We start from the raw sequence: 27,752 nt of genomic DNA, 5'->3' as shown, positions 1-27,752 counted from the left end.
ACAATAAATGCGCATGCTCCCTTGGCGGGGGGGGGGGATATTTCCTCATAGACATAGAAAGGTGCCTGTCCCTTTAAGAGACTGCTGGGCCAAGCCCCTTCCAAGGCCCTCCCTGACTGAGCGCTTCTTAAATACAAACGGAGAAGCCCCGCCCACTTTGCGCTCAGGAAGCTCCGCCCCTTCTTCCTGAAGGGCGGCGCGGCGCATGCGCAGCAATACTTTCCCTCCCCTGGCGGGAAGAGGAGGAGGCTGAAGGTAGGCCTGTGAGGGGAGCGCACAGAGGCGCTGCCAGATTCAGCTTTGGGTGAGGAGGGAGAGCGGGGTGGCTTCCCTTCACGACGGGCCACTTCACCCCTTCTTGAGGTCACGCAGAGCCCTCCCGCCTGAACCATTGAGCCAGGGAGGGAGGAAAGGTTTGTGAAGGCCAACCAGTCTGACACAAAGATCAGCAGCAGCTAACTGCAGGGCTTCCTTCCAATGGACTCTGCAGGAGATGCTTCAGCTGCACTCCACAAAAAGGGAAACTCAGCAAGCTGTGCCAATGCTGGTCCATTTTCAGGAAATGTTTGGTTTTTATACCTGTTTATATAGCTATATAGCTGGGTCTTATAGAAGGTTCTCTGGTGGGAAAGTTTAAGAAGCAAGCAGGCATGGGCAGACTCTGGCCTTCCAGGTGTTTTGGACTTCAACTCCCACAATTCCTAACAGCCTATCGGCTGTTAGGAATTGTGGGAGTTGAAGTCCAAAACACCTGGAAGGCCAGAGTCTGCCCATGCCTGCTCTAAAGTCATGGCCCAAGCTGCCAATTTCTCCTTTCTTTTGTCATTGCAATAATTTTTCAATGTGTTTTCTGTTCACTTTATGCTGTGGAAGATGCCTAGCTGTTACAAGAACCAAGGGCCCTTCCACACAGCCATCTAACCCAAAAGATCAAGGCAGAAAATCCCACAATATATTCCCTGAATTGAGTTATCTGAGTCCACACTCCCATATATCCCAATTCGAAGCAGATAATGTGGGATTTTATTCAGCTTTGTGGAAGGAGCCCTAGAAGGGCTTTTAAACAGAGGCTGGATGGCCATCTGTCAGGGGTGCTTTGATTGTGCTTTTCCTGCACGGACTAAATGGACTAAATGGCCCTTGGAGTCACTTCCAATGCTATGATTCCTAACAATGGCTGCCCAGTCTGCTTTGTATTCTGTCTCTAGATCTGTCTCTGTCAAGTCTCCCAGGGAGGACCGATGTGTTGGTTGGTAGATTCCTCTCCTTTCTGTCATCAGCTGTACCTGAGTTAAAAATATAACTTGCTAACAAAAATATAACTTGCTAAAAATATAACTTGCTAGGAGAAAACATATTAATTGTTCTTAATGAGGAGGGGGTAGCAGAAGTTGAAGTTATTGTATTAATCATTAATTTGTTAGTCTTAAAAAAATTCTAAATTCCATTGCTTCCTAATTGGACTTCTTGTTGTCACTTCTTTCTAAAGTACATTTTGTCAAACAGGCAGTCCCCAAATTGTAAACAGGATAGGTTCTGTTAAATTGGTATGTAAGTTGGAACAGATACTCCAGCTCTGTATGTATGTGTGTATGTGCATTCTCTCTCTCTCTCTCTCTCTCTCTCACACACACACACACACACACTCACTCACACACAAAGAGCTTTGGGTATTATAGGGAAGGGTGAACACCCCCTGTGGTGTTTGTTTTCCTTCCTGTTCCTCTGTTCAGAAGATTTCATCTCACTTTCTGTCCTTGTGATAATTGGATTTTTTTTAAAATGGCTTGTTGTGTAAACAAGGATTGGTGATAAAACTTCAGGGGGACACCTTTCCCCCATGATAATAATTCCTTCAGGAGTTAATTTCCCTTCAACGGGTAGATTTCTCTCATTTCCTGTTGTCTCACTTTTGTTCCTAACTAAGAACATAAGAACCCACACGATCTCTTCGTTCATCTGGAGAGGCCCTGCTCACGATCCCACCTGCATCGCAAGCACGATTGGTGGGGACGAGGGACAGGGCCTTTTCGGTGGTGGCCCTACGACTCTGGAACTCCCTCTCAAGGACATCAGGCAGGCCCCAATGCTGGCAGTTTTTAGAAGGAGCTTGAAGATGTGGATGTTCCAGTGTGCCTGTCCAGAATAAAGACTCCCAAGCAATATGTCCCAAATGCACTTTACGAGAGAGTTAGTATTGTCTGCACGCCCACCTATCTTTAAAATATCCAACCCTGGACATGCCCAGCATTTTAAAATTTTAATTCTTACATTTGAGCCTGCCACAGGTTTTTAATTGCGTCATGTCATTATTGTATTGTTCTGCTTTGTTATGAATTATTTATTGTTGTATTGTTGTTGTTATGTTTTATGATGTATTTGGGCTCAGCCTTTTGTAAGCTGCACCGAGTCCTGCAGGAGATGGTAGCGGGGTATAAATAAAGGTTTATTATTATTATTATTATTATTATTATTATTATTATTTGTATGTCAGATGTTTATAACTTCCTGTATTTAGGTTACCTTCCCCAAACTGGCACGTTTTGGTTCATTGGCCAACAAATCACGCTATTCGATTGGTGGGATTTAAATTGCAGCAGTACTTTTGGAAATTGCCAGATTGAAGATTGCTTCCCTAAAAGCTTGGGCACTCATTCTAATGAGTTAGAAAAAAGAGGAAAAAATGTGGGGGTGGGAAGGATACATAAGACATAAATTCTGGCCTGGGCAGTTACATTTACAAGTGCAATTATTATATTAACAGACACTGGCCAAGTGTCTAAAAAAATTACTTGCCATTTACATCATTATAAATACACTTTTTATGTGGATGATGACTGGGTTTTTTTTTTACACCCAGAGCACGCAGTCTCTAACCAAAGTCTCTGTAACAAGAACATAGTCTAAAAGTACATAATGTGTACCAATATCAACATTTTTTCTGATACAAAATTAACACACTTCAGTACAATCCAGAAAAAAAGGCACAGCTGAAAGAAAGCATTTCCTGCAACATTGAAATTGATACTTTTCCCCCTAAAAAGATGAAGTGATGTATAATATGCATGCAACAGCAGTTTATTGCTGAACCAAATGTACTTTCAAATCTAAAGAAGTTGATGGGGATCCTGTTTGGGAAGTAATCCCAGAGATCAGCTTTTTTAAACTCCTGAATTTGATTTGTGAATATCAATCTCTGAAACTGACAGCTAGCGATCAATTTAATCATTTAATGATGCTCCTCTTTCCAGAGTTTGAAAAAGCCTGTCTTTATAATCTGAAGACTTCTTACTGTTTGTACTTCCACTTCAGAAAAATTTGTTATCCCCACAGTTTAAATCTCTGTGGTGTTATTGATAGTGGCGAGTACTGGTTGCCTTACTTCACCAGCATACAAGACTTGTAACTTGAACAGGGTAATGTCATTTTCTCCCTTCGTCCCACCAGAGTTGTTGGCTTAGAGCAGGGGTCCTCAAACTAAGGCCCGGGGGCCGGATACGGCCCTCCAAGGTCATTTACCCGGCCCTCGCTCAGGGTCAATCTAAGTCTGAAATGACTTGAAAGCACACAACAACAACAACAACAACAACAACAACAACAATCCTATCTCATCAGCCAAGACCAGACCCACACTTCCCATTGAAATACTAATACATTTATATTTGTTAAAATTGTTCTTCATTTTAATTATTGTATTGTTTTAAAGTGGTTTTTTTGCACTACAAATAAAATATGTGCAGTGTGCATAGGAATTCATTCATTTTTTTCAAATTATAATCCAGCGCTCCAACAGTTTGAGAGACTGTGACCTGGCCCTCTGTTCAAAAAGTTTGAGGACCCCTGGCTTAGAGGGTTGGGAAGGGTTGCAATGTCCTTGTAGCAGAACATAGAATGCAATAAGGAAATGCACCAGTACAGGATGGATGACACTTGGCTCAAGAATGGTCCATGTGAAAATTATCTTGGGAGTCTTTGTGGACAACAAGTTGAACATGAGCCAACAGGGTGATACAGCAGCTTAAAAGCCAGTGGGATTTTGTTCTGCATCAAAAGGAATTTATGTCTAGATTCAGGGAAGTCACAGTGCCTCTATTCTGCTTTGGTCAGACCTCACTTGGAAGACTGTGTCCAATTCTGGGCATCACAGTTTAAAAGAGATATTGACAAGCTGGAAGGTATCCAGAGGAGGGCAACTGAAATGATCAAAGATAAAGTTGGGAAGAGACATGACAGCCATGTTTAAATATCTGAAAGTCTGTCATAAGAAAGAGGGAGCAGGCTTGTTTTCTGCTACCCTGGAGACTGGGAACAATGGGTTCAAATGACAGGAAAGGAGATTCTACCTGAACATTAGGAATTGCAAGAGTTGTTCAACAGTGGGACTCACTGCCTCAGAGTCTGGTGGAAGCTCTTCCTTTTGAGGCTTTTAAACAGAGGCTGGATGACCTTTGCTTTTCTTGCATGGCATGGAGTTGGACTGGATGGCCCATGTGGCCTCTTCCAGTTCACTGAAATGAGAGAGAGGCTTGGGTGTCTATAGCGTTCTGCTTCTTAAGGCAAACCCTGGAGTGTTCTTACTAAGGGCAGAGGTGGAGAGAAGCTTATATTTTCTGGTCATAAACACCAAGAGGAATCCAGCAGAGTCATTACTCCTCTTATGCCTGAATACAGCAGCCATCTTTAACTTAGTGTTATTGGAAGATACTCAGAAACACAAAAGTATTAATAAAGAGGTAGGGGTTTTTTTGTATTGTTTAATGTGCAAGGATATGATTACAGCCAGGTGAAGGGGTGGGAATAGGGTTCAAGAATAACTGAGAAGCCCTGTGCTTCCCACTTTCCTGCTGATATACCCAAACTATGGATAGTACTTTTGAAAAATGCCTCAGTCCTGTGCAGATCTTTTCAGATGTTAGCCGTATCCATTAAAATGTCATTCTCTCGCTCTCTGAACTGAAATGTATTTGTTTTTACTTGCGTTTTCAGCAGATACTCACTCCCTTTTGAAAGTCTTTGAAGATGTTGGGAAGAAAAGGAGAGGAAGAAGCTCCTTCATCTATCCCCTAGGTATGAAGATAAATCTTAGAGGTTCTTTTTAGTTCTCTTATACAGGGTGAGGCAGCATAACTTCCTTTTTTCAAAACTTAATAAAACCCATTGTATAAATCAGATTTTTTCTATAATGTAGGTGCATACCTAAAGTTTTGTTTTACGTAGTTTTGAAGATCAAATTAGGTAGGTGACGTCCCCCATTCTCCATACACTGAGTAAACTGATTTCTGGCATTTGTCATGACTCTTGCCAGCATAGCAGGCGTTATGTTGGCAATTTCTTCCTGGATGTTGGTGTTCAAATCTTGTAGGGTCTTTGGACGGTTCACATAAACACAGGATTTCAAAAAAACCCATAGAAAAAAACCACAAGGGGCCAAATCTGGAGAGCGGGCTGGCCACTCCAAATCTGCTTGAAAAGTAGGCCTCAACGGCAAAAGCACGCTCCTCACTGTTCCAACGCATGATGATGACTGAACTGTGTCAGGACAAAACTTTATACTCCCGCCTCTTGAACAAGACCACTAGCGCTCCGCTACGTCTTCAACTGACTGAATGGCGCACATTTTTAAAAAGGAAGTTATGCTGCCTCACCCTGTATAACTTCAAAACAGCAGTTTAAGCAAAGAAATTATTGAAGGTTCACTTTTCCGATAGTTTCCAAGATTGATGTTATTTCTCCAAATTGCACTGAATTATGATGTGGGACTCTTACTCCATTTTGTAGGTTCGAGGCAAAACTTACCTGTGACAATTTTAATTTCTCACTATACTGCAGAACAATAGACAGTATTTTAGCATCGAGGTTATTTACCAGGTTCAGTACCTCTCAAAGAGTAATCCTCAAGCGTTTGTTCCATTTAAGAGTAAACGGTTACACGGAATTCCCCAGGCCAGGAGTGGAATAACCTTTGCGTAGCTTCTTGAGCAGAGACTGCAATGGAGAGACCTAGTCCTTTCTGATTCTTGGGTTTAAGATCCATTGACGGAGAAAAGTACTCTTGGGTCATCCGAAAGGGGAACTCCGTCATTGTAGATATTATCATCATGTTTTCCTGCTGAGGAAGTTCCAGAGGAGGCAAATGTTATTTATACAGCTGCCTTCCATTTCAAGCTGCATCTGTACTGAGAGCTTTCTCTAAGGCAACAACTACACTGCCATATAATCCAGTTTCTGAATGCAGATTGTCTGCATTGAACTGTATTATATTGCAGTGTAGATCCAGCTTGATAGGGTTATCTGTGTTTCCTTAATCATTGCATATGGTCCTGTCCTGTCCCATCCTAACCCGTCACTTGCCTCCACTATCATACCCTGCAATATAGCACTCAGAGTCTCAGCTAAAGCACTAAAATATTTGTTGTCTTCTTGTCCCGTTGACAGAAAAAGAGGTCTACATTACCTTCAAAAGAGTGCAACTTACATAGTTAGTACAGCCGCATGGTGCCATGTGAACCTGCCTAATAATATCCTGTGTTCGCTAGACCACTTTTCATTCACATTGACAGGAGTGCATTTCAAGACTGGTAAGGGAGTTCCAAGATTACGTCAATGTAGTTTCAGCCTTTGTTGTCTACCATAATTCACCATGTAATCGTTGCAATTCTAATCCCTTTTTTCTTTCTGAAAAAAGGGGGGACTATTATGTGAAAAAAATGTGTGGAGCTGGCTGGGTCTGAGGCTTTCCAACTCTTACAGGAAAGAGAAAGGATAACCCTACCCAGCCTTCTCCTCAGTATGATAGTTTTAAAAAAGAAATACAAAGGGAGCTGGAAAGGTCTTCTCCCTCCTGCCTCCTTGGAAGTAAGAGGCGGAGTGCCCTGATGCAGCCACTCCATTTGTATTTCCTTTTAAAAACTATCTTACTAGGAAGAAAGGAGAGCCCCAGCCCTTCCAGCTTTAATGCAAGGATTAAGAGAGGAAAGGCGAGAAACCAATTTTGAGACCTCAAAAATGGGGTGTAACAATTATACAGTTGTGGCTACAGTGCGGTGAAATACAGTAATAGCCAAATAATATTGTTCTTGTTTCTAAAATGTACACTTTTCTTGTGTTGATGAGTTTGCTTTTGAGAAATGACCCTTTGGCAAGCAAACGTAAGAATATTGATTGATGAGGTAAGCAAAATTGGTTTTCCTTACCACAGATCTTGGCAACCTTTAGAGCTGCAAAGGCCACAGTGATAGGAGCTGCAAACGTGCCCAAATGCATATAGATGTGCAGACAATTTTTTGTGTGATTCGGAGCAGGATTACTGCTTCTTGGTGACCAGTAGTAGTATGGAAACAGCAGTCTCATCTGCTTCAAGGCCATCGAAGAAGGGAGAGACTAGAGTTTGTGTTCTTTGAGTTGAAACCTGATTGGAGTTTGAATTAATGGAAGCATTAATCCCATCTGCAAAGTATGCCAAGAATGTTTTTGATCTACACAAATATTACTTGTCTATCTTTATACAGGCTATGCAATATACCTTTTTACTGAAGCAAAAGATGCTGGATGTTGGGAAGTGGCCAATATTTGCTTTTCGCTCACCAGAGGAATTAAAGCTGATTCGCCAGGCCTGCATTTTTGGCAGCGCAGGCAATGAAGTAATCTATGTTACTGGAAATAATGAGGTAATTTCTGGAGACAAGGTTGTGAAATGTAATTTGTCTGTATACTATATATCAGATTGTGGGTACAGAGAGTCCCTGAGTTACAAACATCCGACTTACAAAGGACTCTTAGTTAAAAACGGGGGTGAGACAACAGGAAGTATGAGAAATCTACTCCTCGGAAGGGAAATTCACCCCTGAATGAGTTACCATGGGGAAAGGTGTCTCCACTGAAGTGTTTTCATCAATCCTTGTTTCCACAATAAGCCATTTTTTTAATCCAATGATTGCAGGAACAGAAAGTGAGGTGAAATCCTCTGAACAGGGGCGCAGACAGCAAAACAAGCACCACAAGGGTGTTCACCCTTCCCTATACTATCCAGTCTCTCTCTCTGTGTGTGTGTATACATACATACAAATTCAAATTAAAAACAAACCTAGAGAACCTATCTTTGTAACTTCAGGACTACCTATCTTCTTCTATATTAAAATATATTGTTCATTTGTGGGATTACCATAACTCAAAAACCACTAGACGAATTGACAACAAATTTGGACACTTCACCCCTAACAGACCAACAAGTGACCAGCACTCATAAAAACACTGAAAAACACAGCAGAAGAGACTTTAAAAACCAAAAACCAAAAAATATATAACAATGCATGCGCAAAATCACATATATACACAAACAAACATATACACACGTATACACAAATATATACACACACATATATGCATATATACACACAAAAAACACATACAGACTGGGCCATAGCAACGCATGACAGGGGACAGCTAGTATTCCATAAATCTATGCAATTTGTGAGACTAGTGCCTTCATAATGCCTAGCTTTTTTATCTGAGTGGAAGACAGTACATGAGAATAAGTGATACTGAGTAAATGTTCTTAATATGAACATAATTTTATTTGATGTCAAACTTTTCTTCAAGCTAAATATGTTTTTTCTGTTTTTTCAGAATATAGAGTTAAGATAGAACTGAGATGGCAAATTTTCAACCATGTTTATTGAGAAATTATTATACATGCAGGCTGGATCTATGCTGCCTTGTAATTAATGCAGTTTCAGAATGCAGAATAACTGCATTGAACTGCGTTATATGGCAGTGTAGACTCAAATGAGATCATTCCATGCGGATAGTCTGCATTCTGAAATGGCATTATATTGCAGTGTAGATCCAGGCGAAGTTAATGGTAAATTTTCTACTTGCTAAGGTAAATGCTAGTATAATAATATATATATTTATGTATTTTATAAATCCGTACTGATGGTGTCACTATGTGACAGGTTTTTGCCCTTGGCACTAACTGCAGTGGCTGTTTGGGAATTGGTGACACACAAAGCAGCATTGAACCCCGGAGATTAGATATTTTATGTGGCAAAAAAATAACTTGCCTCAGCTATGGAAGTGGGCCTCATGTTGTTGTAGCAACTGCTGGTAAGTTGTGTACTTAAATGTGATTGTCCTGTTAGAATAATCCCTGACAGTGAGATTTTAAATTGTAAAAAAAGAACAGTTATCCAAGTTTTTATTGCTTCTACAAATATTTGTGGTGCGTCTCCCTTCCCACCTAATGCTGTGTAGTTCCAAAGAGATCGCTCTTATTGGTAGGGTTAGAACAGAAAGACTGTTCTATAGAAAAAGCTAGAAAATGTGCTACATCTTACTCTTATCTGTTCAGTCCACCGTACCAGTTAAAATGCGATTATTTCAGGATCCACTTTGTTAGGAGAAACATCTGTTCCTTTCGAATGTAGTTCTGTTGGAATCTAAATGACATTCCATGTGTTTTAATTTTTGAATACACATGAGATCTTACATTTTAATAGTTTGAGGGGGAAATGGCAGTGCCTGTTGTGGTTCTGAGTACTCTAAAACAACTCAGTTCATTTTTTTTCTGATAAGAGCTGCTCAGAAATCCCGCAGGGAGAGTAAATGAAATGTGACTGATTTCTTGAGACATAAACAGAGAAAAACAGCATTTGGGGCTGCCTCATGATGAGGAAGGAGTGCCAGCAGGCCTACTACTCCAATGGATTCAATATAGCAAACATGGATGACAAGTTGGATAAATATCCGAATAAGTGGGGTTAAGGAACAGCGAGATTGGAATGGCTACCCTGTTTTTTTTTTAAGGAAAAGGGAGGTGATGTCATAAAACCTAAAAGATTAGCCTTTTTAGCTTTTGCTCTTCATTACACCCCTTGTGGCAGAAATCTTCAACTAGATAAAATGCTATTCCTTAAATTACATGATTAGGATAAGTGTAATTTTTTAACCAGTGAGAAAAGGGCCACATACCTTTATATTTCCCTATATCCATGTTTGTTTCAGCCATTCTTCCTTCTATGAAAGTATACACATGACAGAATTGAAATATTAATATCAGTTGTGATCTGTGTAAGCATTAAGTCATACAAGAGAAAGTTTATAAACAACTCTTTGTGGCAGAAAATGATTTAATCTTCATGTACACATGAGAAATTATATTTTCTGATTTTGTCTTTCGGACTAAGTGAATAGCTGTGTGATGTAGCCATTTGTTGGTACTCCCTTTTAATATTCTTTCCTTATGTTACAGAAGGGGAAGTATATACCTGGGGCCATAATGCTTACAGTCAGCTGGGAAATGGAACAACCAATCATAGTTTACTGCCTTGTCAAATCTCTACCAACTTGGTAAACAAGAAAGTCACTGAAGTAGCCTGTGGCTCCCATCATTCTATGATCCTAACTTCTGATGGAGAGGTGAGACAAGCTGTCATTACTTTATGCAAGTTGCTTTTGAACTTTGTCTAATATAGAAAGAAGCAATATATATATATATATCTGATGAAGTTAGGGTGAAACTTGTGTACTAATAGATATTAGACTTGTTACTAGGAACTACTAGCATTTACAACAGGTGTTGCTCAGGTGTCGTTAGGACCACTGATACTTTTTATAAAACATTAGTGTCTGTACCCAGCATTGCTCAGATATGCATTTCTCAGAGGTTAAGATCATCTGGGGAGGCCCTGCTCTTGGTCCCACCTCCTTCGCAGATGCAGTTGGTAGGGACAAGGGACAGGGCCTTCTCAGTGGTGGCCCCTCATCTATGGAACTCCCCAGAGAAATCAGGTCATCCCTCTCCTTCATGGCCTTCAGAAAGAAAGTAATAACATGGCTCTGGGACCAAGCCTTTGGCCAATAATGTAGTGCAATAAGTGAAGTGGAATTATGCACAGTAATCACCGGAACAGCTTTTGACTATGTCTTCGGATGGCGTGATTTTATTAATGCATTTTAATGTTTATATTGCTTTTAATTTTTGTTCTAATGTATTTGTTTATTTTCTTATATGTTTGTTAATATGGCATTGAATTGCTGCCAATTGTAAGGCTGTTCTGAGTCCCCTTCAATGTGAGGGCGGGATATAAATATAGTATAAATAATAAATACATTTTCTAGTACGGATATTCATAAAATCATAAAGTTTACAATGGGAATTTGTAATAAACAGCATTAGAAAATGCATACACAGTCAACATTGGATACATAGGCTAGTACAATTATAAAATTAGGGAGAAAATATTACAAAAAAATGCAGTGGTGGCAAATTGGAGTGTTTATTACTGGGGACTTTAAAAAAAATAAGATAGGCCAATTAGATTTTTTTGCAAAATATTTTATAATTTGGCATTATAACATTGTGATACAATTTCAGTCTCTTCTTAACAGGTGTATACATGGGGCTATAATAACTCGGGGCAAGTTGGATCTGGGTCAACGGCAAATCAGGCAATCCCTAGAAGAGTTACTAGCTGCTTACAGAATAAGATAGCAATCAACATTGCTTGTGGCCAGATGTGTTCGATGGCCGTGGTGGACAATGGAGAGGTAAAATTATTCTTTAGCATTACCAAGTCAGTTGCTTTGTCTTGTGAGTTATGTAATTCTTCTCTATTGTATAATGTTGTAGACCAAATGGTTGACATTGTTCCCTTTGGATATTACCATAGGCAGTGCTCGTAATTGAGATGCGTGTTTATATTGTTAGAGTTTTTTTAAAGATGCATAATTGTGTGGAGTTAAGGGTGCAGGATCCCCGCAAAAGTGGGAAAATGCAAATATGAATTAAAATTGTGAATCGGAATTATATACATAACAAATAACTAGTATAGGAGGCTTGTAGAAGGTTGTCAGTTCCAACAGGCATTGGCTGTCTTAATTCTAATGAATAGACATTCCTTAAGATTACTCCATAGGCACTGTAGTGAATTTTGCATGCCTGTTCCTTACACTTGAATATTGATTGTAATGGTCTTCTTTTTGAAGGTTTATGTGTGGGGTTACAATGGCAATGGGCAGCTTGGACTGGGCAATAGTGGAAATCAACCAACCCCTTGTAGAATAGCAGCTTTACAAGGCATCCGTGTGCAACGGGTATGTATTCTTCATCTTCCTATCCAGGCCTTTCTAAAAACACTGTTCATTAGCTCTGTATTGGGTTAAACCAGGGCTCCTCAAACTTTTTAAACAGAGGGCCAGGTCACAATCCCTCAAACTGCTGGAGGGCCGGATTATAATTTGAAAAAAGCATGAATGAATTCCTATGCACAGTGCACATATCTTATTTGTAGTGCAAAAAACACTTATAAACAATACAATAATTAAAATGAAAAATAATTTTAACAAATATAAACTTATTAGTATTTCAATGGGAAGTGTGGGCCTGGTTTTGGTTTATGAGATGGGGTTGTTGTTGTTGGTGCTTTCAAGTCGTTTCAGACTTAGGTTGACCCTGAGTGAGGGCCGAGTAAATGACCTTGGAGGGCCGTATCCAGCTCCCGGGCCATAGTTTGAGGACCCCTGGGTTAAACCTTTGTGCCAGCAGGACTGCTGACCAAAAGGTTGGCGGTTCGAATCTGGGGAGTGGGGTGAGTTCCTGTCTGTCAGCTCCAGCTTCCCATGTGGGCACATGAGAGAAGCCTCCCACAGGATGGTGACACATCCGGGCGTGTCCTGGGCACCATACTTGCAGATGGCCAATTCTCTCACACCAGAAGCGACTTGCAGTTTCTTAAATTGCTCCTGACACGAAAAAAGCTCTCTAATTCATCCTGTATAACATTACCAAACTCACTCTCAAAGTGTGCTTTGTCTTAGCCAAATTGGCCTTAGCCGCGCACACGAGAGAAGTGTCAGGCAAGCATTATAGTCTTTTTCCAATGAGTAATGCCATTTCAGGTGGAACTAGCAACTTATCCGTTTTCTTCTTACATGCATTTTTCTTTTAAAGTTTTTGTTTATCAATAAAAAAAATCCTACAGACCATGTTTGATAGTTTTTACAGGAAAAAAAGGAACCCTGCCTACTCTTTTCTTGCTCCTCATGTCTCTAAGCTCAGCCACAAATGTCTGCCTGTGGTACTGGCATGGAAGGCAAGGCCTGGCTCAGACAAGGCGGTGGTCAGACATTATTTGAGTTTCTTTTCTTTCCTAGGTTGCCTGTGGCTATGCACACACCCTAGTGCTAACAGATGAAGGTCAGATGTATGCCTGGGGAGCCAATTCCTATGGCCAATTGGGCACTGGAAACAGAAGCAACCAGTCATACCCCGTGCCAATCACTGTGGATAAAGACAGGTAATAATCCATTCATATTTAATCAACAATTTACTTAGACATAAATATATGAGAATATAAGAAAAAGTACACCTGTTGTATTGCCTGAATCAAAAGTAGGTAGGCCCGCATAAAAATGCTTTAGAAAGTCAGAAGAGGGCGACTTAGCACTGGAGGATCGTTCAGTTTTTCCTTATTTCCTCTGCAATTTTACCTTCCTCTTCATTATATTGTAAGGTTATAGATTTTCATTTTGCAAGTTAGAACTGTGAGCTGTGATCATAGTTATTTTTCTTTAAAGACCTAAATCATGCAGTCCACTTGCATTTCCGGACATCCAACTGCTGTTTTTCCACTGCAGTTCTAAACTGGTCAGAATTGTGAAGGGTGATCTCAGGGAGAGAAGATCTCTGGGTGGGACAACTAGTTAATTTCCCCTCTTGCTACTTCTCTTATCTACCTGTAAACAATAATAATAGTAATAGTAAATTTATTTATACCATCTCCCCAAGGGGACTCGGAGCAGCTGAATCCTGAGCGGTTGAGAAACAAAATCAAACAGTTCAAAATCTTGATTTGTCTGTTGTGCTTTTGGATACTCAAAACTGGAAAGGATAGAGCATCCTCCTCAGGAGGGAGGACAAGGCATCACATGGACATTAAATTTTGAGGTCCTGAGAGGTCTATAGCAGGGGTCCTCAAACTAAGGCCTGGGGGCCGGATACGGCCCTCCAAAGTCATTTACCCGCCCCTCGCTCAGGGTCAACCTAAGTCTGTAATGACTTGAGAGCACACAACAACAACAACAACAACAACAACAACCATCCTATCTCATCAGCCAAAAGCAGGCCCACACTTCCCATTAAAATACTAATAAGTTTATATTTGTTAAAATTGTTCTTCATTTTAATTATTGTATTTTAAAAATGTTTTTGCACTACAAATAAGATGTGTGCAGTGTGCATAGGAATTCATTCATGCTTTTTTCAAATTATAATCCGGCTCTCCCAACAGTTTGAGGGATTGTGACCTGGTCCTCTGTTTAAAAAGTTGGAAAGACTGCAATTCATTCTTCTGTGTCTGAAAATAGAAAGCAGAAGCAGAGATCAGACACCACCACTCCCAAAACGCAAATCATCTTATTTTTTCAAAGTGACATGGCCCTTTATAATGAGGGATCAGAGAAAGAGACTGTTTTACACATACGTACTAGTTTTGTAGTAGACCTGATGCTTGGGCACCGACCAACTGTATCCAGGCTTTGTCACTGCATGTTATTCTCACACGACTGTTTCTTCTGTTTGCTTTTACATGTAGAGTCATAGAGATTGCTGCATGCCACTCTGCTCATACTTCTGCTGCTAAAACCCAGGGTAGCCAGGTGTACATGTGGGGTCAGTGCCGGGGACAGTCTATCAGTCTTCCATACCTCACCCACTTCGCCTGCACTGATGACGTGTTTGCTTGTTTTGCTACTCCTGCGGTGACTTGGCGTCTTCTTTCAGTAGGTGAGCTTCAAATGGGTGTTGTCTGCATTACTGCATCTTATTTTGTTCTTGAAGTTATCTAAATATTTGGTGTGCCTTGGGTCTCAATTTGGTGAAGAAGCAAGTCGCAATCCGTAGATTTATTTAAGTCTACTTCTGTTTCCTATTTACAATAAAAAAAAAACAGGTCCTTTGTGTACTTAAGAATGACTCCCTGGTCTAATCTGTCAGGAAATCCTTTCAGTCTAGTGTACTCTGGATATACTAAAAGTTAATTAACAGTTGGATAAAATATCAAATGCTGCTTTTGCAGTTGGGAAGAAAAAGAGCAGAAGGGTGCATTTCCTTCTACCTTTTTGGGTGGGTCTCTATCCCAAATAATAATTAGAAGGTTTTCAGTATTAATCTGTTCAAATCTGTACGATTTCATGGAGATTACCAGATTTCAGGTACTTTTGAATTAGTGTCCAATTTGCCCTGGGATTACTTAGGCGATCCGCCGTTGGCCGAGTAGAATAGTCTTCCAGGATCAGAATTCTTGTGAGTCTGTAGGTGGCTGTGGAGCCCTATTATTGATCTGCATCTTCTCCCACAGTGAGGGCATCTGTTTCAAAGTGGAAGGCGGTCCCCGTCGGGGTTGGGTTGAAGCGCCTTCCTCTTGGCACGTTTCTCTCTTTCACCCTCCATTCGTGCCTCTTCAAATTGTGCAGCACTGCTGGTCACAGCTGACCTCCAACTGGATCACTCAAAGGCCAGGGCTTCCCAGTTCTCAGTGTCTATGCCAGAGATTTTAAGGTTGGCTTTGAGCCCATCTTTAAACCTCTTTTCCTGCCCACCAACATTCTGTTTTCTGTTCTTGAGTTCGGAGTAGAGCAACTGCTTTGGGAGACGGTGGTCGGGCATCTGGTCCAGCGGTGTTGATGGCCCATCGCTTCAGTGCTGGTGGTCTTTGTTTCTTCCAGCACGCTGACGTTTGTCCACCTCTTCCCAAGAGATTTGCAGGATTTTCCGGAGGCAGCACTGATGGAATCGTTCCAGGAGTTGCATGTGACATCTGTAGACAGTCCACGTTTCACAGGCATATAGCAGGGTTGGGAGGACAATAGCTTTATAGACAAGCACCTTGGTCTCCCTACGGATGTCCCGGTCCCCAAACACTTTCTGCTTCATTTGGAAAAATGCTGCGCTCGCAGAGCTCAGGCAGTGTTGTATTTCGGTGTCGATGTTGACTTTGGTAGAGAGGTGGCTGCCAAGGTAGTGGAAATGGTCAACATTTTCTAATGTTACATCATTAAGCTGTATCTCTGGCATTACAAAGGGGTTGGCTGGTGACTGCTGGAACAGCACTTTGGTTTTCTCGATATTCAATGACAGGCTTCTGATATTACTGGCATGATTGTCCTTGTTTGACACATTTCCATGCATCTTCCAGGCGTACCTGTGAACAAATCTACATACTGTTTCACAATGTTTAAGGGATCAACCTTTTAGGTACATGAAAAATTGGGGGTAATTATTTCAAATATGTTAATGGAGCCACTAATGGCCCCTGAACCCTAGCTATCCCCAGCTACTGGGGGTAAAGCTACTGCCTTCCCGGAAGCTGCGTTTAGTCCTATTCAGAAGCAGAGCAGGGTATAAAATAAATGTAAGTAAATATACTGAAAATTCACATCAAAAAATGCAAGCAAGCCAAGAATTTAAAAATCTATTTTTTATGCAGTTTAGTAGCACATCTCACATAGGATACCCAAGCAAGCAACAGAGAAAAAATTAGAGCTTTTCTAGAAGCAGAATTCAGTTGAGAAGCTGCCACAAAATAATGGTGTAGCTATTTAAAGCTGTTCTAGAAACAGAAGGGAGGAAAACGGGAAATGAAAAGTGATGACGGTGAGATTGTAGTGGCTTGCTTTTGTTTACAGGACAGGAAACCAATTGCTAGTAGAATCAAGAAGTTGAAGATGACAAACAAATGTAAAGTACGAATAGAAAAAAATGCTCTAGCTTTCCTTAAGCATTGCTGAAATACAAGAATTGGGCAAGGAGGATCATTGGCATCTGGTTAAAACTTAAAAGGAAGTGCGGGGAGGGGGGAGGCCTAGGCCATTGAGTGGCTTTGCTGACGAGGTGAGCAAATTGTGACTGCATGCTGCATGTCTCTCCAAGGCCTTTTTCAGTAGTCTCCCCTTGCAGTGCAGTATCACAGAAATAGACATCTGCCAGATCTGCCAAATGTGTCCCATCTCCCTCCCTCTCTATGTTTTTTACTGGAAGTAATTTGATTTGGTAGAGTGCAAGAGTAGGGTCTTCATTGGGAGCTGCTGAGATTTAATAGGTAAGTAGCTGCCAGCAGGTTTGCATCTGAAATTAGTTTGATCTGAATGTCTCACTGTCTGTGGGCCTCTCTACATCAACACTGTCAAAGGGACAACAAGAAATACTGTTTACCCACAAGTAGAAAGAAATTACATATATTAGAGACCAACACTTTCTCATTTCTTTATTTTCTATATCACCAGACTGGGCCACAGCAACGCGTGGCAGGGGACAGCTAGTATATAAATAAAAATATAATGTGCATTTGTGGGATTAACATAACTCAAAAACCACTGAATGAATTGAGACCAAATTTGGACACAATATACCTATCAGTCTAATGAGTGACCATCACTCATTAAAATACTAAAAAAAACACATAAGAAGAGACGTTAAAAGCCAAAAAACAAAAATACATTACAACGCATGCGCAAACACACATATATACACATATACAGAAATATACACACATATGTGCACACACAAAACATATACACAGACTGGGCCACAGCAGCGCGTGGCAGGGGATGGCTAGTGCTAAAATAAAAACCAGTTAACCTTAAAGGTGATGTCACACTTATTTTTTACACCCCCCTCCCTTCTTCCTTTCTATACCACAAGACACTAACATGACTACTTCTTTGAAAACTTCCACAATTCTATAAACTGTGAGAACTTCTGTTTTCATACTGGATTACAGGGGATGTGGTTAAGTCAGACAAGGCAATTCTTGTCACGTAAAGAGATGCGGATGTGGCAAGTGCAAATATCAGACTGTGCAGAAGAAGTGCTGAAGTGCTGTTCCTAAGTCCTCCTCCTCCTCCTTTTGTTCTATGCTCCTGCTAATTCATTTGCACAGTGTTTCTCTTATCCTGTACTGGTTGAAATACTGTGCCTCGCTTGATTTTCTTTTGTTTGTTATGTTCATGTCATATTAGCAGAGTGTATGCGAGTGCCAGCGTTTACAATGTGTGTTCATTGATGTCTTTCTTTCAGAACCTGATGATCATTTAACAGTAGCTCAGTCACTAAAGAAGGAGTTTGACAACCCCGATAATGCAGATTTGAGGTTCCAAGTGGATGGAAAATACATTCATGTTCACAAAGTCCTTCTCAAAATTAGGTACATAATTAACCCTGTACTTCCACCCTTTTATCTGTCTTTCTGATAGCCCCTTTTACCTGTTTCGCTACCGAGATTCATACACGTTTTCTTATTAATTGTTGTATCGTTTCTCCATCTTTCTAAAATATGAATACTTTTCCATAGCCAAAACTGCACCATTTTGCTTGCAGTTCTCACTCAGACCAGGTTGCCAAGAATGAATATTTTGTTAAAGGTTTATGGCATTCCAACTTCTTTGTGTTACAACGGTCCCATTTCTTATATTGGCCAGAAGTGTTTATAGTGCTAAAGTGCCATGGCATGGCTACCAGAGGGAAACCATTCCTTTGAATGGTTAGGCAGGAGAGGTGTTGTTCATAACAACCTACATTTCTTGGCAATCCTTTTCTATATAGCCATTAAAGGGAGAAGCGCTTACCAGTTTTCACTCTAAAAACCCAAGGTGGGAGATACAGCAGCATGTTCAGTTTCCCTTAAGTTGACAGGGGACCTGATGAACAAGCCTTACAAATGAGAGACTGGCATGAAACCTGTTACATGGGGCTGTGTATAGTTGTGTGCAAGTGTAAAACATGTGTTCTGCTCCCCCTCTGCAGTTTAGAATTGGATTCATAAGTTTCTTGCTAGGAAGGCCCTACTAAATTTGATAATATGAACCAAGGGTCTCCAAATGATATGAACCAAGGGTCTCCAAACCCAGCCCGTGCCCTACACTTTAGTCTGAAATGACTTGAAGGCATATAACAACAACAATCCTAATCGACTTGACAAGCCCACACTTCCTATTGAAATACTGGTAGTTTGAAATTATTCTTCATTTTGAATCCAGACTTGTCCTTTTGATGCACTTTCTCTCATCCCTTAGTGAAGCTCAACCCCATTGTTTGCCCCATCTGAGTTCTCCCCCTAGACACACATTACTCCATTTACTCACCCAGGATTTTATCTTGTGCATTTGGCCCGCCCACTGTGGTTTTTATTCCTCTGCCATTTTTATTTTTCATCTGCTTATTGTATATTTGTTATTCTTTGTATTTTACTTTGCTGTATTATAATTTTGGGGCTTGGCCTCATGTTAGCCGCCCTGAGTCATAGAATCATAGAATCAAAGAGTTGGAAGAGACCTCATGGGCCATCCAGTCCAACCCCCTGCCAAGAAGCAGGAATATTGCATTCAAATCACCCCTGATAGATGGCCATCCAGCCTCTGTTTAAAAGCTTCCAAAGAAGGAGCCTCCACCACACTCCAGGGCAGAGAGTTCCACTGCTGAACGGCTCTCACAGTCAGGAAGTTCTTCCTCATGTTCAGATGGAATCTTCTTTCTTGTAGTTTGAAGCCATTGTTCCACGTCCTAGTCTCCAGGGCAGCAGAAAACAAGCTTGTTCCCTCCTCCCTGTGGCTTCCTCTCACATATTTATACATGGCTATGATATCTCCTCTCAGCCTTCTCTTCTTCAGGCTAAACATGCCCAGCTCCTTAAGCCACTCCTCATAGGGCTTGTTCTCCAGACCCTTGATCATTTTCGTCGCTCTCCTCTGGACACATTCCAGCTTGTCAGTATCTCTCTTGAATTGAGTCCCCTTTGGGGAGATGGTGGTAGGGTATAAATAAAGATTATTATTATCATCATCATCATCATCATCTTGTGTTGTTCTTTCATGGTTTTTTTGCACTACAAATAAGATGTCTGCAGTGTGCATAGGAATTTATGTTTTTTTCAGACTATATTCTGGCCCCCTAACAGTCTGAGGGACTGTGAACCAGCCCTTGGCTTAAAAATTGTGAGGGCTCCTCATATGAATCATCCCATTAGTTGGGATAGTTCTTTGTCTAGCCCAGAGGACAACTCCCTACCGGTTTCCAAACTTGCACAATATACAAGTTTCAGCTGGAGACCGGTTTCATTTCCCCTTCTCCTAATTTGATAGAGACAAAAGTTTCACCAACTACACATGTAAGAGACTACATGGTAATCATATTAATAACTTAGAATCAGAGTTGGAAGAGACCTCATGGGCCATCCAGTCCAACCCCATTCTGTCAAGATGCAGGAAAATCGCATTCAAAGCACCCCTGATAGATGGCCATCCAGCCTCTGCTTAAAACCCTCCAAAGAAGGAGCCTCCACCACACTCTGGGGCAGAGGGTTCCACTGCTGAACAGCTCTCACAGTTAGGAAGTTCTTCCTCATGTTTATGTGGAATCTTCTTTCCTGTAGTTTGAAGCCATTGCTTTACGTCCTAGTTTCCAGAGCAGCAGAAATCAAGTCTTTCTATAACTTCCACTCACATATTTATATATGACCATCATGTCTCCTCTCAGTCTTCTCTTCTGCAGGATAAACATGCCCAGCTTTTTAAGCCTCTCCTCATAGGGCTTGTTCTCCAGACCCTTGATCATTTTAGTTGCCCTCCTCTGGACACATTCCAGCTTGTCAACATCTCCCTTCAATTGCAGTGCCCAGAATTGGACACAGTAATCCAGGTTATAACAAGTCACTTATAACAAGTCACGTACAGAATATTGAGTTGATATCTTGTAGATTGTGGTTAAATGGATTTGGCTGTGAGTGAGGACTGAGTTAAAACCCTCTATTCTATGCTTCCATTTTTTTCATTCTAAAAGAGAGATGTGATTTGTTCAGCAGCACAAAACATAACACAGAGTAAATAAAGACTAGAGATGATAATTTTTATTTCTGATTTCATTTTTGTATGCATGCATTCATTCTTGACATATTGTTTTCTTAATCTGCAACAAAATTTGCATATACACATTTTATTATATTTTTGTCAATCGATTTCTGTGTCGGAATTTTGAAGTGAAATGTCCCACTCTAAGATTTAAAGTCCAAAATTCTCCTTTTCCTTTATTTTTCCCACTGCCCTCTTGTCATGCATCAAGCCTGGTCAGTATCACAATTTTATATTCTTTTGTCTGAATTTCAGATGTGACCACTTTCGATCAGTGCTCAGCAACAATAATGATGAAATCATAGAAATAAGTGAATTTTCATATCCTGTTTACCGAGCCTTTCTGGAATATCTTTACACAGACAGCATCAGTCTGCCTCCTGAAGCTGCAATAGGTATTTTGTTTGTTTTCGTTCATTTATTGAATATATACCTTACTTGGATTTTAGGTCCACTTCAGCAGACTTGTATTTGACATTTTACATCATGTGAAGTCATTGTTTCCCGTCATGATCACCTTCTGAACACAGCCCCTTTTGAATGTGCTTTTGTACAAATGCCAAAAGGAAATATGCCTCATTCTGGTCTGTTTCTGGACATGTGGCATCCTTAATGTTGATGTATAATAATCTTTGGGCAGGCATATCCGTGGAATTATGTATTTATCCCACTCACGGCAGAGGAGAGGAATATTATCAAACCAGCTCTGGGTATAGCTTAAGAATACCCTATGAAATCCATGAGGATGCCATGAGTTGACAGGTGACGTGAAGGTACAAATGAAAGTGATTTTTTTAAAAAAACTGCCAAAATGTAATGGTACACTGAGATGGACAGACTTGCATAAGATATTAAAAGAGTATTATCTTGCTTGATCACACCTAGTTGGATCTGTGAGTGTCAAAGAAGCACCCGCCTGGTTGGTGGAAAACGGAGTGATGAACAGAGCTGGCGCTTGCATCTGATAATTACTGTAATTGTAATGTTATATTCTTAATGTATTCATATGTTTTTATGTACTTATGATGTCATTGCTTATGTTTTGGTCTTATTTTGCTGCAATATGTTGTCTGGGCTTGGCCTCATGTAAGCCGCCCTGAGTCCCCATTGGGGAGATGGTGGCGGGGTATAAATAAAGATTATTATTATTATTAGCATTAGCATTAGCATTAGCATCCTGCTGTCTATGAGTGGATATACAACCTTTTTTTAAAAAAAATCTTATTTGTAATTTTGTTTTAAAGTTCTTTAGTGATTTGGTTGGTGTGGAGGTTTGAATGTTGGACTATACCTCTGGAGACTAGGGTCTGAACCCCCAGTGAAGGCCCACTGGATGACACGGACAGGTCGTAGTCTGCTCCAGAAAATCCTGTGATAGGGTTGCCTTATAATCATTGCAAGTCAGAAACTACTTAAAGGCACACACCTAAGGTGGCCATTTCCATTCCTTGTGACTGCAAAAACATGGGGAAAGAGAAGGTCCCCTCACACAATAGATCCCCCACCCATTGACCTCATTTCTTATCAGGAGATCACTTTGTTGTTGAAGGCTTTCATGGCCAGAATCACTGGGTTGCTGTGAGCATTTTCCAGAAGCATTCTCTCCTGACATTTTGCCCACATCTATGGCAGGCATCCTCAAAGGTCTGTTGGAAACTAGGTGTGGTGAAATGTGAGTTTTAATCTACAGTTATGTATAATAATAGGTGTTTAAAAGGGTAAGTAATTAAACTAGTATAACTGGGGGGATGGTAGCCAGCTTAGCTCACTCTGAGCTGGGTTGCCAGGGAAAAAGGAGCGGAGCCAACTGCCACTTGGCAGGGCAGCCATTTTAAAACAGTTAGTCTGTAATCAGCGAACTACAGGGAAGGCTGGTTCTGTTGTGTGTTGCGAACCAGTAAGGTAGTCTGTAGTCTAAGAACTACAGGGAAAGGCTGATTCTACTGTGTTGAGAATCAGGAAGGTTTGGCTTTTAGCCTGTGTAGTTTAGATAGGTCGAGTTGACTTATTTATATTATTAGTCAGTGTATGAGCAAAAGGGGGAGAGAACCCCAATAAGAATCTTTACTGCAACAGTAATAACATAAGGAAAGAATAAGCTTGTACCTGAAATAATTGGTTAAGGAAAGAAATACATTTTGAAGGAAAATTAGTTCAAAACCTGTTTAGTGAAAGGAATAGTCCTTTCACTATTTAAGCGTTGTTTTATGAAAGTTATTAAATGTAACCTCTGAAGAAATGTGCCTCTAAGAGCTAAGAAACATTGAAACCATCAAGCTTCTTCTATACCTCAATAAAGTTGTTACAGTTTCTTCTAAAGCTAAGGAACTACAAATACTTTCAAGTTAAGCCACGCTACACAATGAAGAAAGACCAATTCAATATTACAAGCTATTAGTTGTGTTATCAATTTAGTAAGTCCTTACAGTTGTGGCTCCTTTACAAATCGTTACAAACTGGTGGCATCGTTATAAATTGGTGGCCTCTTCATACTAGGCAAGTGAGGTTTATGTACCTGTGGAATGTCCAGGGTGGGAGAAAGAACTCTTGTCTGGAACATGGCCTGGAAAACTCACCTCAACCCACTTGATAATTTTTCCCTAGTTATTTTTGTATTGATTTATTACTGTGGGGAAAAGTCTTAGGTTTTTCCCCCTTCTAGCCTGCCTATCAACTGTTTTTCCCCCCTCTGGCAGGTTTGCTAGACCTTGCAACCTTCTATCAGGAAAAACGACTGAAACGACTTTGCCAGCAAACAATCAAGCAGGGTATTTCTGAGGAAAATGCCATTGCCCTTCTTTCAGCTGCAGTCAAGTATGAGGCTAAGGTATGAAGAATATGTATGTGTTACCTCCTTCAACTTCTTTTAAGATATTTGAGAACTATTTATATTGGAAAGAATGTGTAATGAGCTGGTGACTAAAAGACTGGGCAGCAAATCAGGAAGGTGCTCTTTTATTTTTCTAATGAACTCAAGATTGTCTTAGGCAGGCCATGGTTTTTGTAGCCTCAGACGCCCATTGACAATGTGGATATGAAATTAATTATTACTGAAAAACCATGGCAGGGGATTTAAACCGCCAACTTCTCTCTACATTACTGCCCTTTCCTTCCTTTTTCTCCACGTTAGATTTGATGACCAAGGTTGTGTGTGTTTAAGACAAAGCCTGCCAACTGTTTCTGTGACATTTCCTCACGATGTACAATAAAACAAGGGTATTTTCCCCATCTGTTTGCCTGCTCCAATCTGTACTTTACACCATGTAGTTTATGATGATTGAATGTTTAGAGACAGGTGCTCAGTGATTGCTTTTGAATTAATATGTCAGCCCCAGCTATTGAAGCAGGGCTTGGCACATGGTTTTAGCTTGCCGCTCCATGATGTGCATGCCCACTTTTAAGAACATATATTGACATAACACTTTTTTTATTCCCAGGAGTTAGAGGAGTTTTGCTTCCGATTTTGCATAAACCACCTGACTGTAGTTACTCAGTCTCCAGGCTTTGCAGAAATGGACCATGACCTCTTGAAGAACTTCATTAGCAAAGCCAGTCGAGTTGGAGCATTTAAAAACTAAAGGAAGGACTTCTGCACCAACATGAAAGGCGTGTTCTTCTGGCACGGATGCTTGAAATGTCAAGATGCTGCCTGGACGCAGGGTGTGCTTCTTGTTGAAACTAACATGCTTGCAGTGTGGGTTGCAAGCACAGCCATTACCTTTGTGGGTTGAAAGGGTAAGGAGCTGGACGCAAAATTACATATAAGATAATGTTTCCACTTAATATTACAGAAGGATGTGAAGACTTTTTCCCCCTTAACGTTTGGAAACTGCTGCTTGGTGAAACTAACATTTATTTGGAAACTTTTGGAAACTGCTGCTTGGTGCATTCACATTAGAAACAGTGGTGTTAGTAGTCCAGAGAGGTGATGTAAAAATGCTGCCAAACACCTACTAAGTGAACAACTCCTATTTAGGTGTGGGAAGGGGAACTGCTACATGATTTCTCCTTTTCTGCTGCTTTCCTTGTGGAATTGCCTAAGTCTTAGTTCCTAAGACTTAGGAACTTAGGAACTAAGTTCCTAAGTCTTAGGAACTAAGTCTTGCCTAAGTCTTAGTTCAAGCATGGCGCAAAACCTGTCATTTTGGGGAGTGGAGCCTTTTCTGTGATCAGAATCATGTAGGTTACCTTTTAAATAAGTTTTCAGGCTATTTCAAATGTACTACTTGCTTGTTGAAACTCTGAGAAAAAGAGGGAGCAGGGCACCTGTAATTAAAAATGGAAAGTAGTAGTTGTGTTGGCTTTGGTTTGCTGTTGGGATTAAATCTTTTGTTAGGCAGAATCCTCTTTGCTGAAGACGTTGCAAAATTATAGAATCTATCCTGAGTTACTTTTTCCTTCATCACTCATCATGACAAACTTACTTGTAAGGCAACGAGCCTACTATGAAATCCTTGACTTCATGTTTACTTCAAGGACAGGCTTTGGGGCCAGAATTACAGATTTTGATATGACAAGTGGCTAAGTCAAAGATCATTGTACTAAAGGGCAAAGTACTAGCAATGCCTGAGGGACAGCTGGCTGTGATCACTGTCATTTTCCCTTCCAGGCATTAAAAAAGTCTAGAAGTGGCACACAATGGAGTGCAAGAGGGGTTGGTGCTTATTTCAAATTTTCAGTTCACACCAATCAGAAAAGGGAATGTATGTGGTTTTTTAAAAAATAAGAGTTAAAGTACTTATGTTGATCCACAAATTAGTTAATCCAGTTTTTTGCGGGGTCAGTTTTTTGGCTGAAAATTTGAGACATACAGAAGTATATGTAGACAGTAAGAGTTTGGGCAAAACAATAGCCTGTCTTAAAACCTTATTATTAAGGGGGAAGCCAGGGTGCACTTGCTCTGTCCTCTTACAAGGCTTAGGTTAGTAACAATAGATGTTGACTACTTATATGTAATAATCTCTGTACATGAACAGTGACTGTAAGGAAGGTAAGCTCTTGGTAATTTAGATTATAGATTAACATCACTAATCAGCTGTTTGAATTTATTGTGTTCTGGTTGATCAGTCCTTTTGCCACTTAACTGCTGTAATCCATTATGTTACGAGAATGACATATGCCAGTCTGTTAGGATTATAAATTTGAACTTCTCTACAGCCCTACCTCTTGCAAGTCCCGTTCTGCTTTGGAAAGTGAATATAGAACCCACTGCTTACCAAGCAAGGCAGTGGCTGTTCTACCCTTATGAAAGGGAAACCTTCCACCGATAATGGCTAGGATCTCTCCATCTTGTGTAATTAGTCTAATTTATACTGATAATCATGCAGAAGATGGGAGAGCTCTAGAGCAGTGCTTCCCAATGTTTTTTTGACCAGGGACCACTCTCCAACATTAGTATCAAAAGGGTTACGAATCAGATTTTAGTCAATTTTAGGTTTGGTTATTTGGGGTGCTGATTCCGAAAAACTGCATTGGATAGACCACATCAGCTCTAGTTTCTGATACAGAACATATGCCATCCTGTCGTCACCATCTGCTCACCCACAGAAAACCATATTTAATAATCTAGAACTGATGTTTTTTTTTATTTGAATCAAAGAGTTGGAAGAGACCTCATGGACCATCCAGTCCAACCCACTGCCAAGAAGCAGGAATATTGCATTCAAATCACCCCTGACAGATGGCCATCCAGCCTCTGTTTAAAAGCTTCCAAAGAAGGAGCCTCCACCACACTCCGGGGCAGAGAGTTCCACTGTTGAACGGCTCTCACAGTCAGGAAGTTCTTCTTCATGTTCAGATGGATGATGTGTTCTATCCAATGCAATTTTCTGAATCAGCATCCCAAATAACCCCAGGAACAGGCCTAAAAACAAAGACACCAAGGTTCCCCGCTTTCAGGCGCCACATGGAATGGCTCCGCTCAGGGGGAGGGAGGAGGAGGAAAAGCAGCAGTCAGGAGGCTTGTTGTTGCGCCTTTTGTGGGTAGTCAGCCTCTCCCCTCCCAACAACAACAATAAAATTTTATTTATATACCGCTCTATCTCCCGAAGGGGACTCAGAGCGGTTTCCAAGTAACATAATCAATACATACAAAGAAAACAGCATCAACATAAAATTAACAAGACAATATGAGCATTAAAAATGACAATAACAGTATCAGAGGGTTTCGCGAGAACAGTTGCTCTCGTTGCAACAGTGAGGCTGTGGACCATATGTTAAGTTATTGCGGACCATTGGTGGTCCACAGACCACAGGTTGGGAACCACTGCTCTAGAGGGAATTGAGTTGGTCCATACCTACTAGAAATTCCTTCACTACCTATCCTCTTCCTATCTGACATTATTCACTGTGTTGTACTCCACCCCAAGCCATGAGGAAAGGTGGGTAACAAATAAAATTTATTATTAATAATAATATTAATATGTATACTGCCTTTCTCCCAACATGGGGCCTATGATGGAGCTGGAGAGCCTGTGCCTCTACCTGCCAAATGCCAAAGCAAACTCCAAGTCATGCCTTACCATTGGGCAGTTTAGCTGAGGTCAATGGGAAACGACTGTGCTTCTTCAACATTTACTCCCACATGCATTTTTCACAAGAGATGACTTGCAGAGAACCTCCAAACCAGTTCTAAATAAAACAGCTTCAAGAATAGTTTTGAAGTACTGTAAAGATCCATTTAAAGGGAAATTGCTATGAGAGCATTTTTATTTCTAGCCAAGTGGCCCTTTAGACAAGACTGTAAACTGCATAGTGAGAATACTTTGGCTACTGCTTTTTAAAACATCAGTGAATGTTTGCATGTGTCTGCACCACTACATAGATCTAAAATGAACTGGCTTTATTTAGATAGA

The 27,752-nt window shown here is 40.6% G+C and overlaps 1 protein-coding gene across 7 annotated transcripts; it reads left to right on the top strand.

Annotated features, from left to right (window-relative positions):
- The first annotated feature begins 166 nt into the window (after window positions 1-166).
- On the top strand, window positions 167-27,752 carry RCBTB2 (RCC1 and BTB domain containing protein 2). 7 transcript variants are annotated; one of them, XM_060784814.2, is made up of 14 exons: window positions 167-255; window positions 4,987-5,067; window positions 6,436-6,578; window positions 7,509-7,667; window positions 8,955-9,105; window positions 10,250-10,416; window positions 11,389-11,547; window positions 11,986-12,093; window positions 13,153-13,295; window positions 14,592-14,782; window positions 18,074-18,200; window positions 21,154-21,293; window positions 23,595-23,725; window positions 24,336-27,752. In XM_060784814.2, the coding sequence occupies exons 4-14, from the start codon at window positions 7,512-7,514 to the stop codon at window positions 24,474-24,476; spliced, it is 1,614 nt and encodes a 537-aa protein (XP_060640797.2). In that variant the 5' UTR covers window positions 167-255; window positions 4,987-5,067; window positions 6,436-6,578; window positions 7,509-7,511; the 3' UTR covers window positions 24,477-27,752. The 7 variants fall into 7 exon arrangements, with proteins under 7 accessions (XP_060640797.2, XP_060640770.2, XP_067325511.1 ...); XM_060784787.2 differs by lacking the exon at window positions 6,436-6,578; XM_060784805.2 differs by lacking the exon at window positions 6,436-6,578 and having other exon boundaries at window positions 184-255; window positions 4,990-5,067.

The sequence above is a fragment of the Anolis sagrei genome, chromosome 1 (assembly GCF_037176765.1).
Source record: "Anolis sagrei isolate rAnoSag1 chromosome 1, rAnoSag1.mat, whole genome shotgun sequence".
NCBI lineage: Eukaryota > Metazoa > Chordata > Lepidosauria > Squamata > Dactyloidae > Anolis > Anolis sagrei.
The sequence above is the reverse complement of the archived record's forward strand: the minus strand, read 5'-3'. Positions and strand labels throughout refer to the sequence as shown.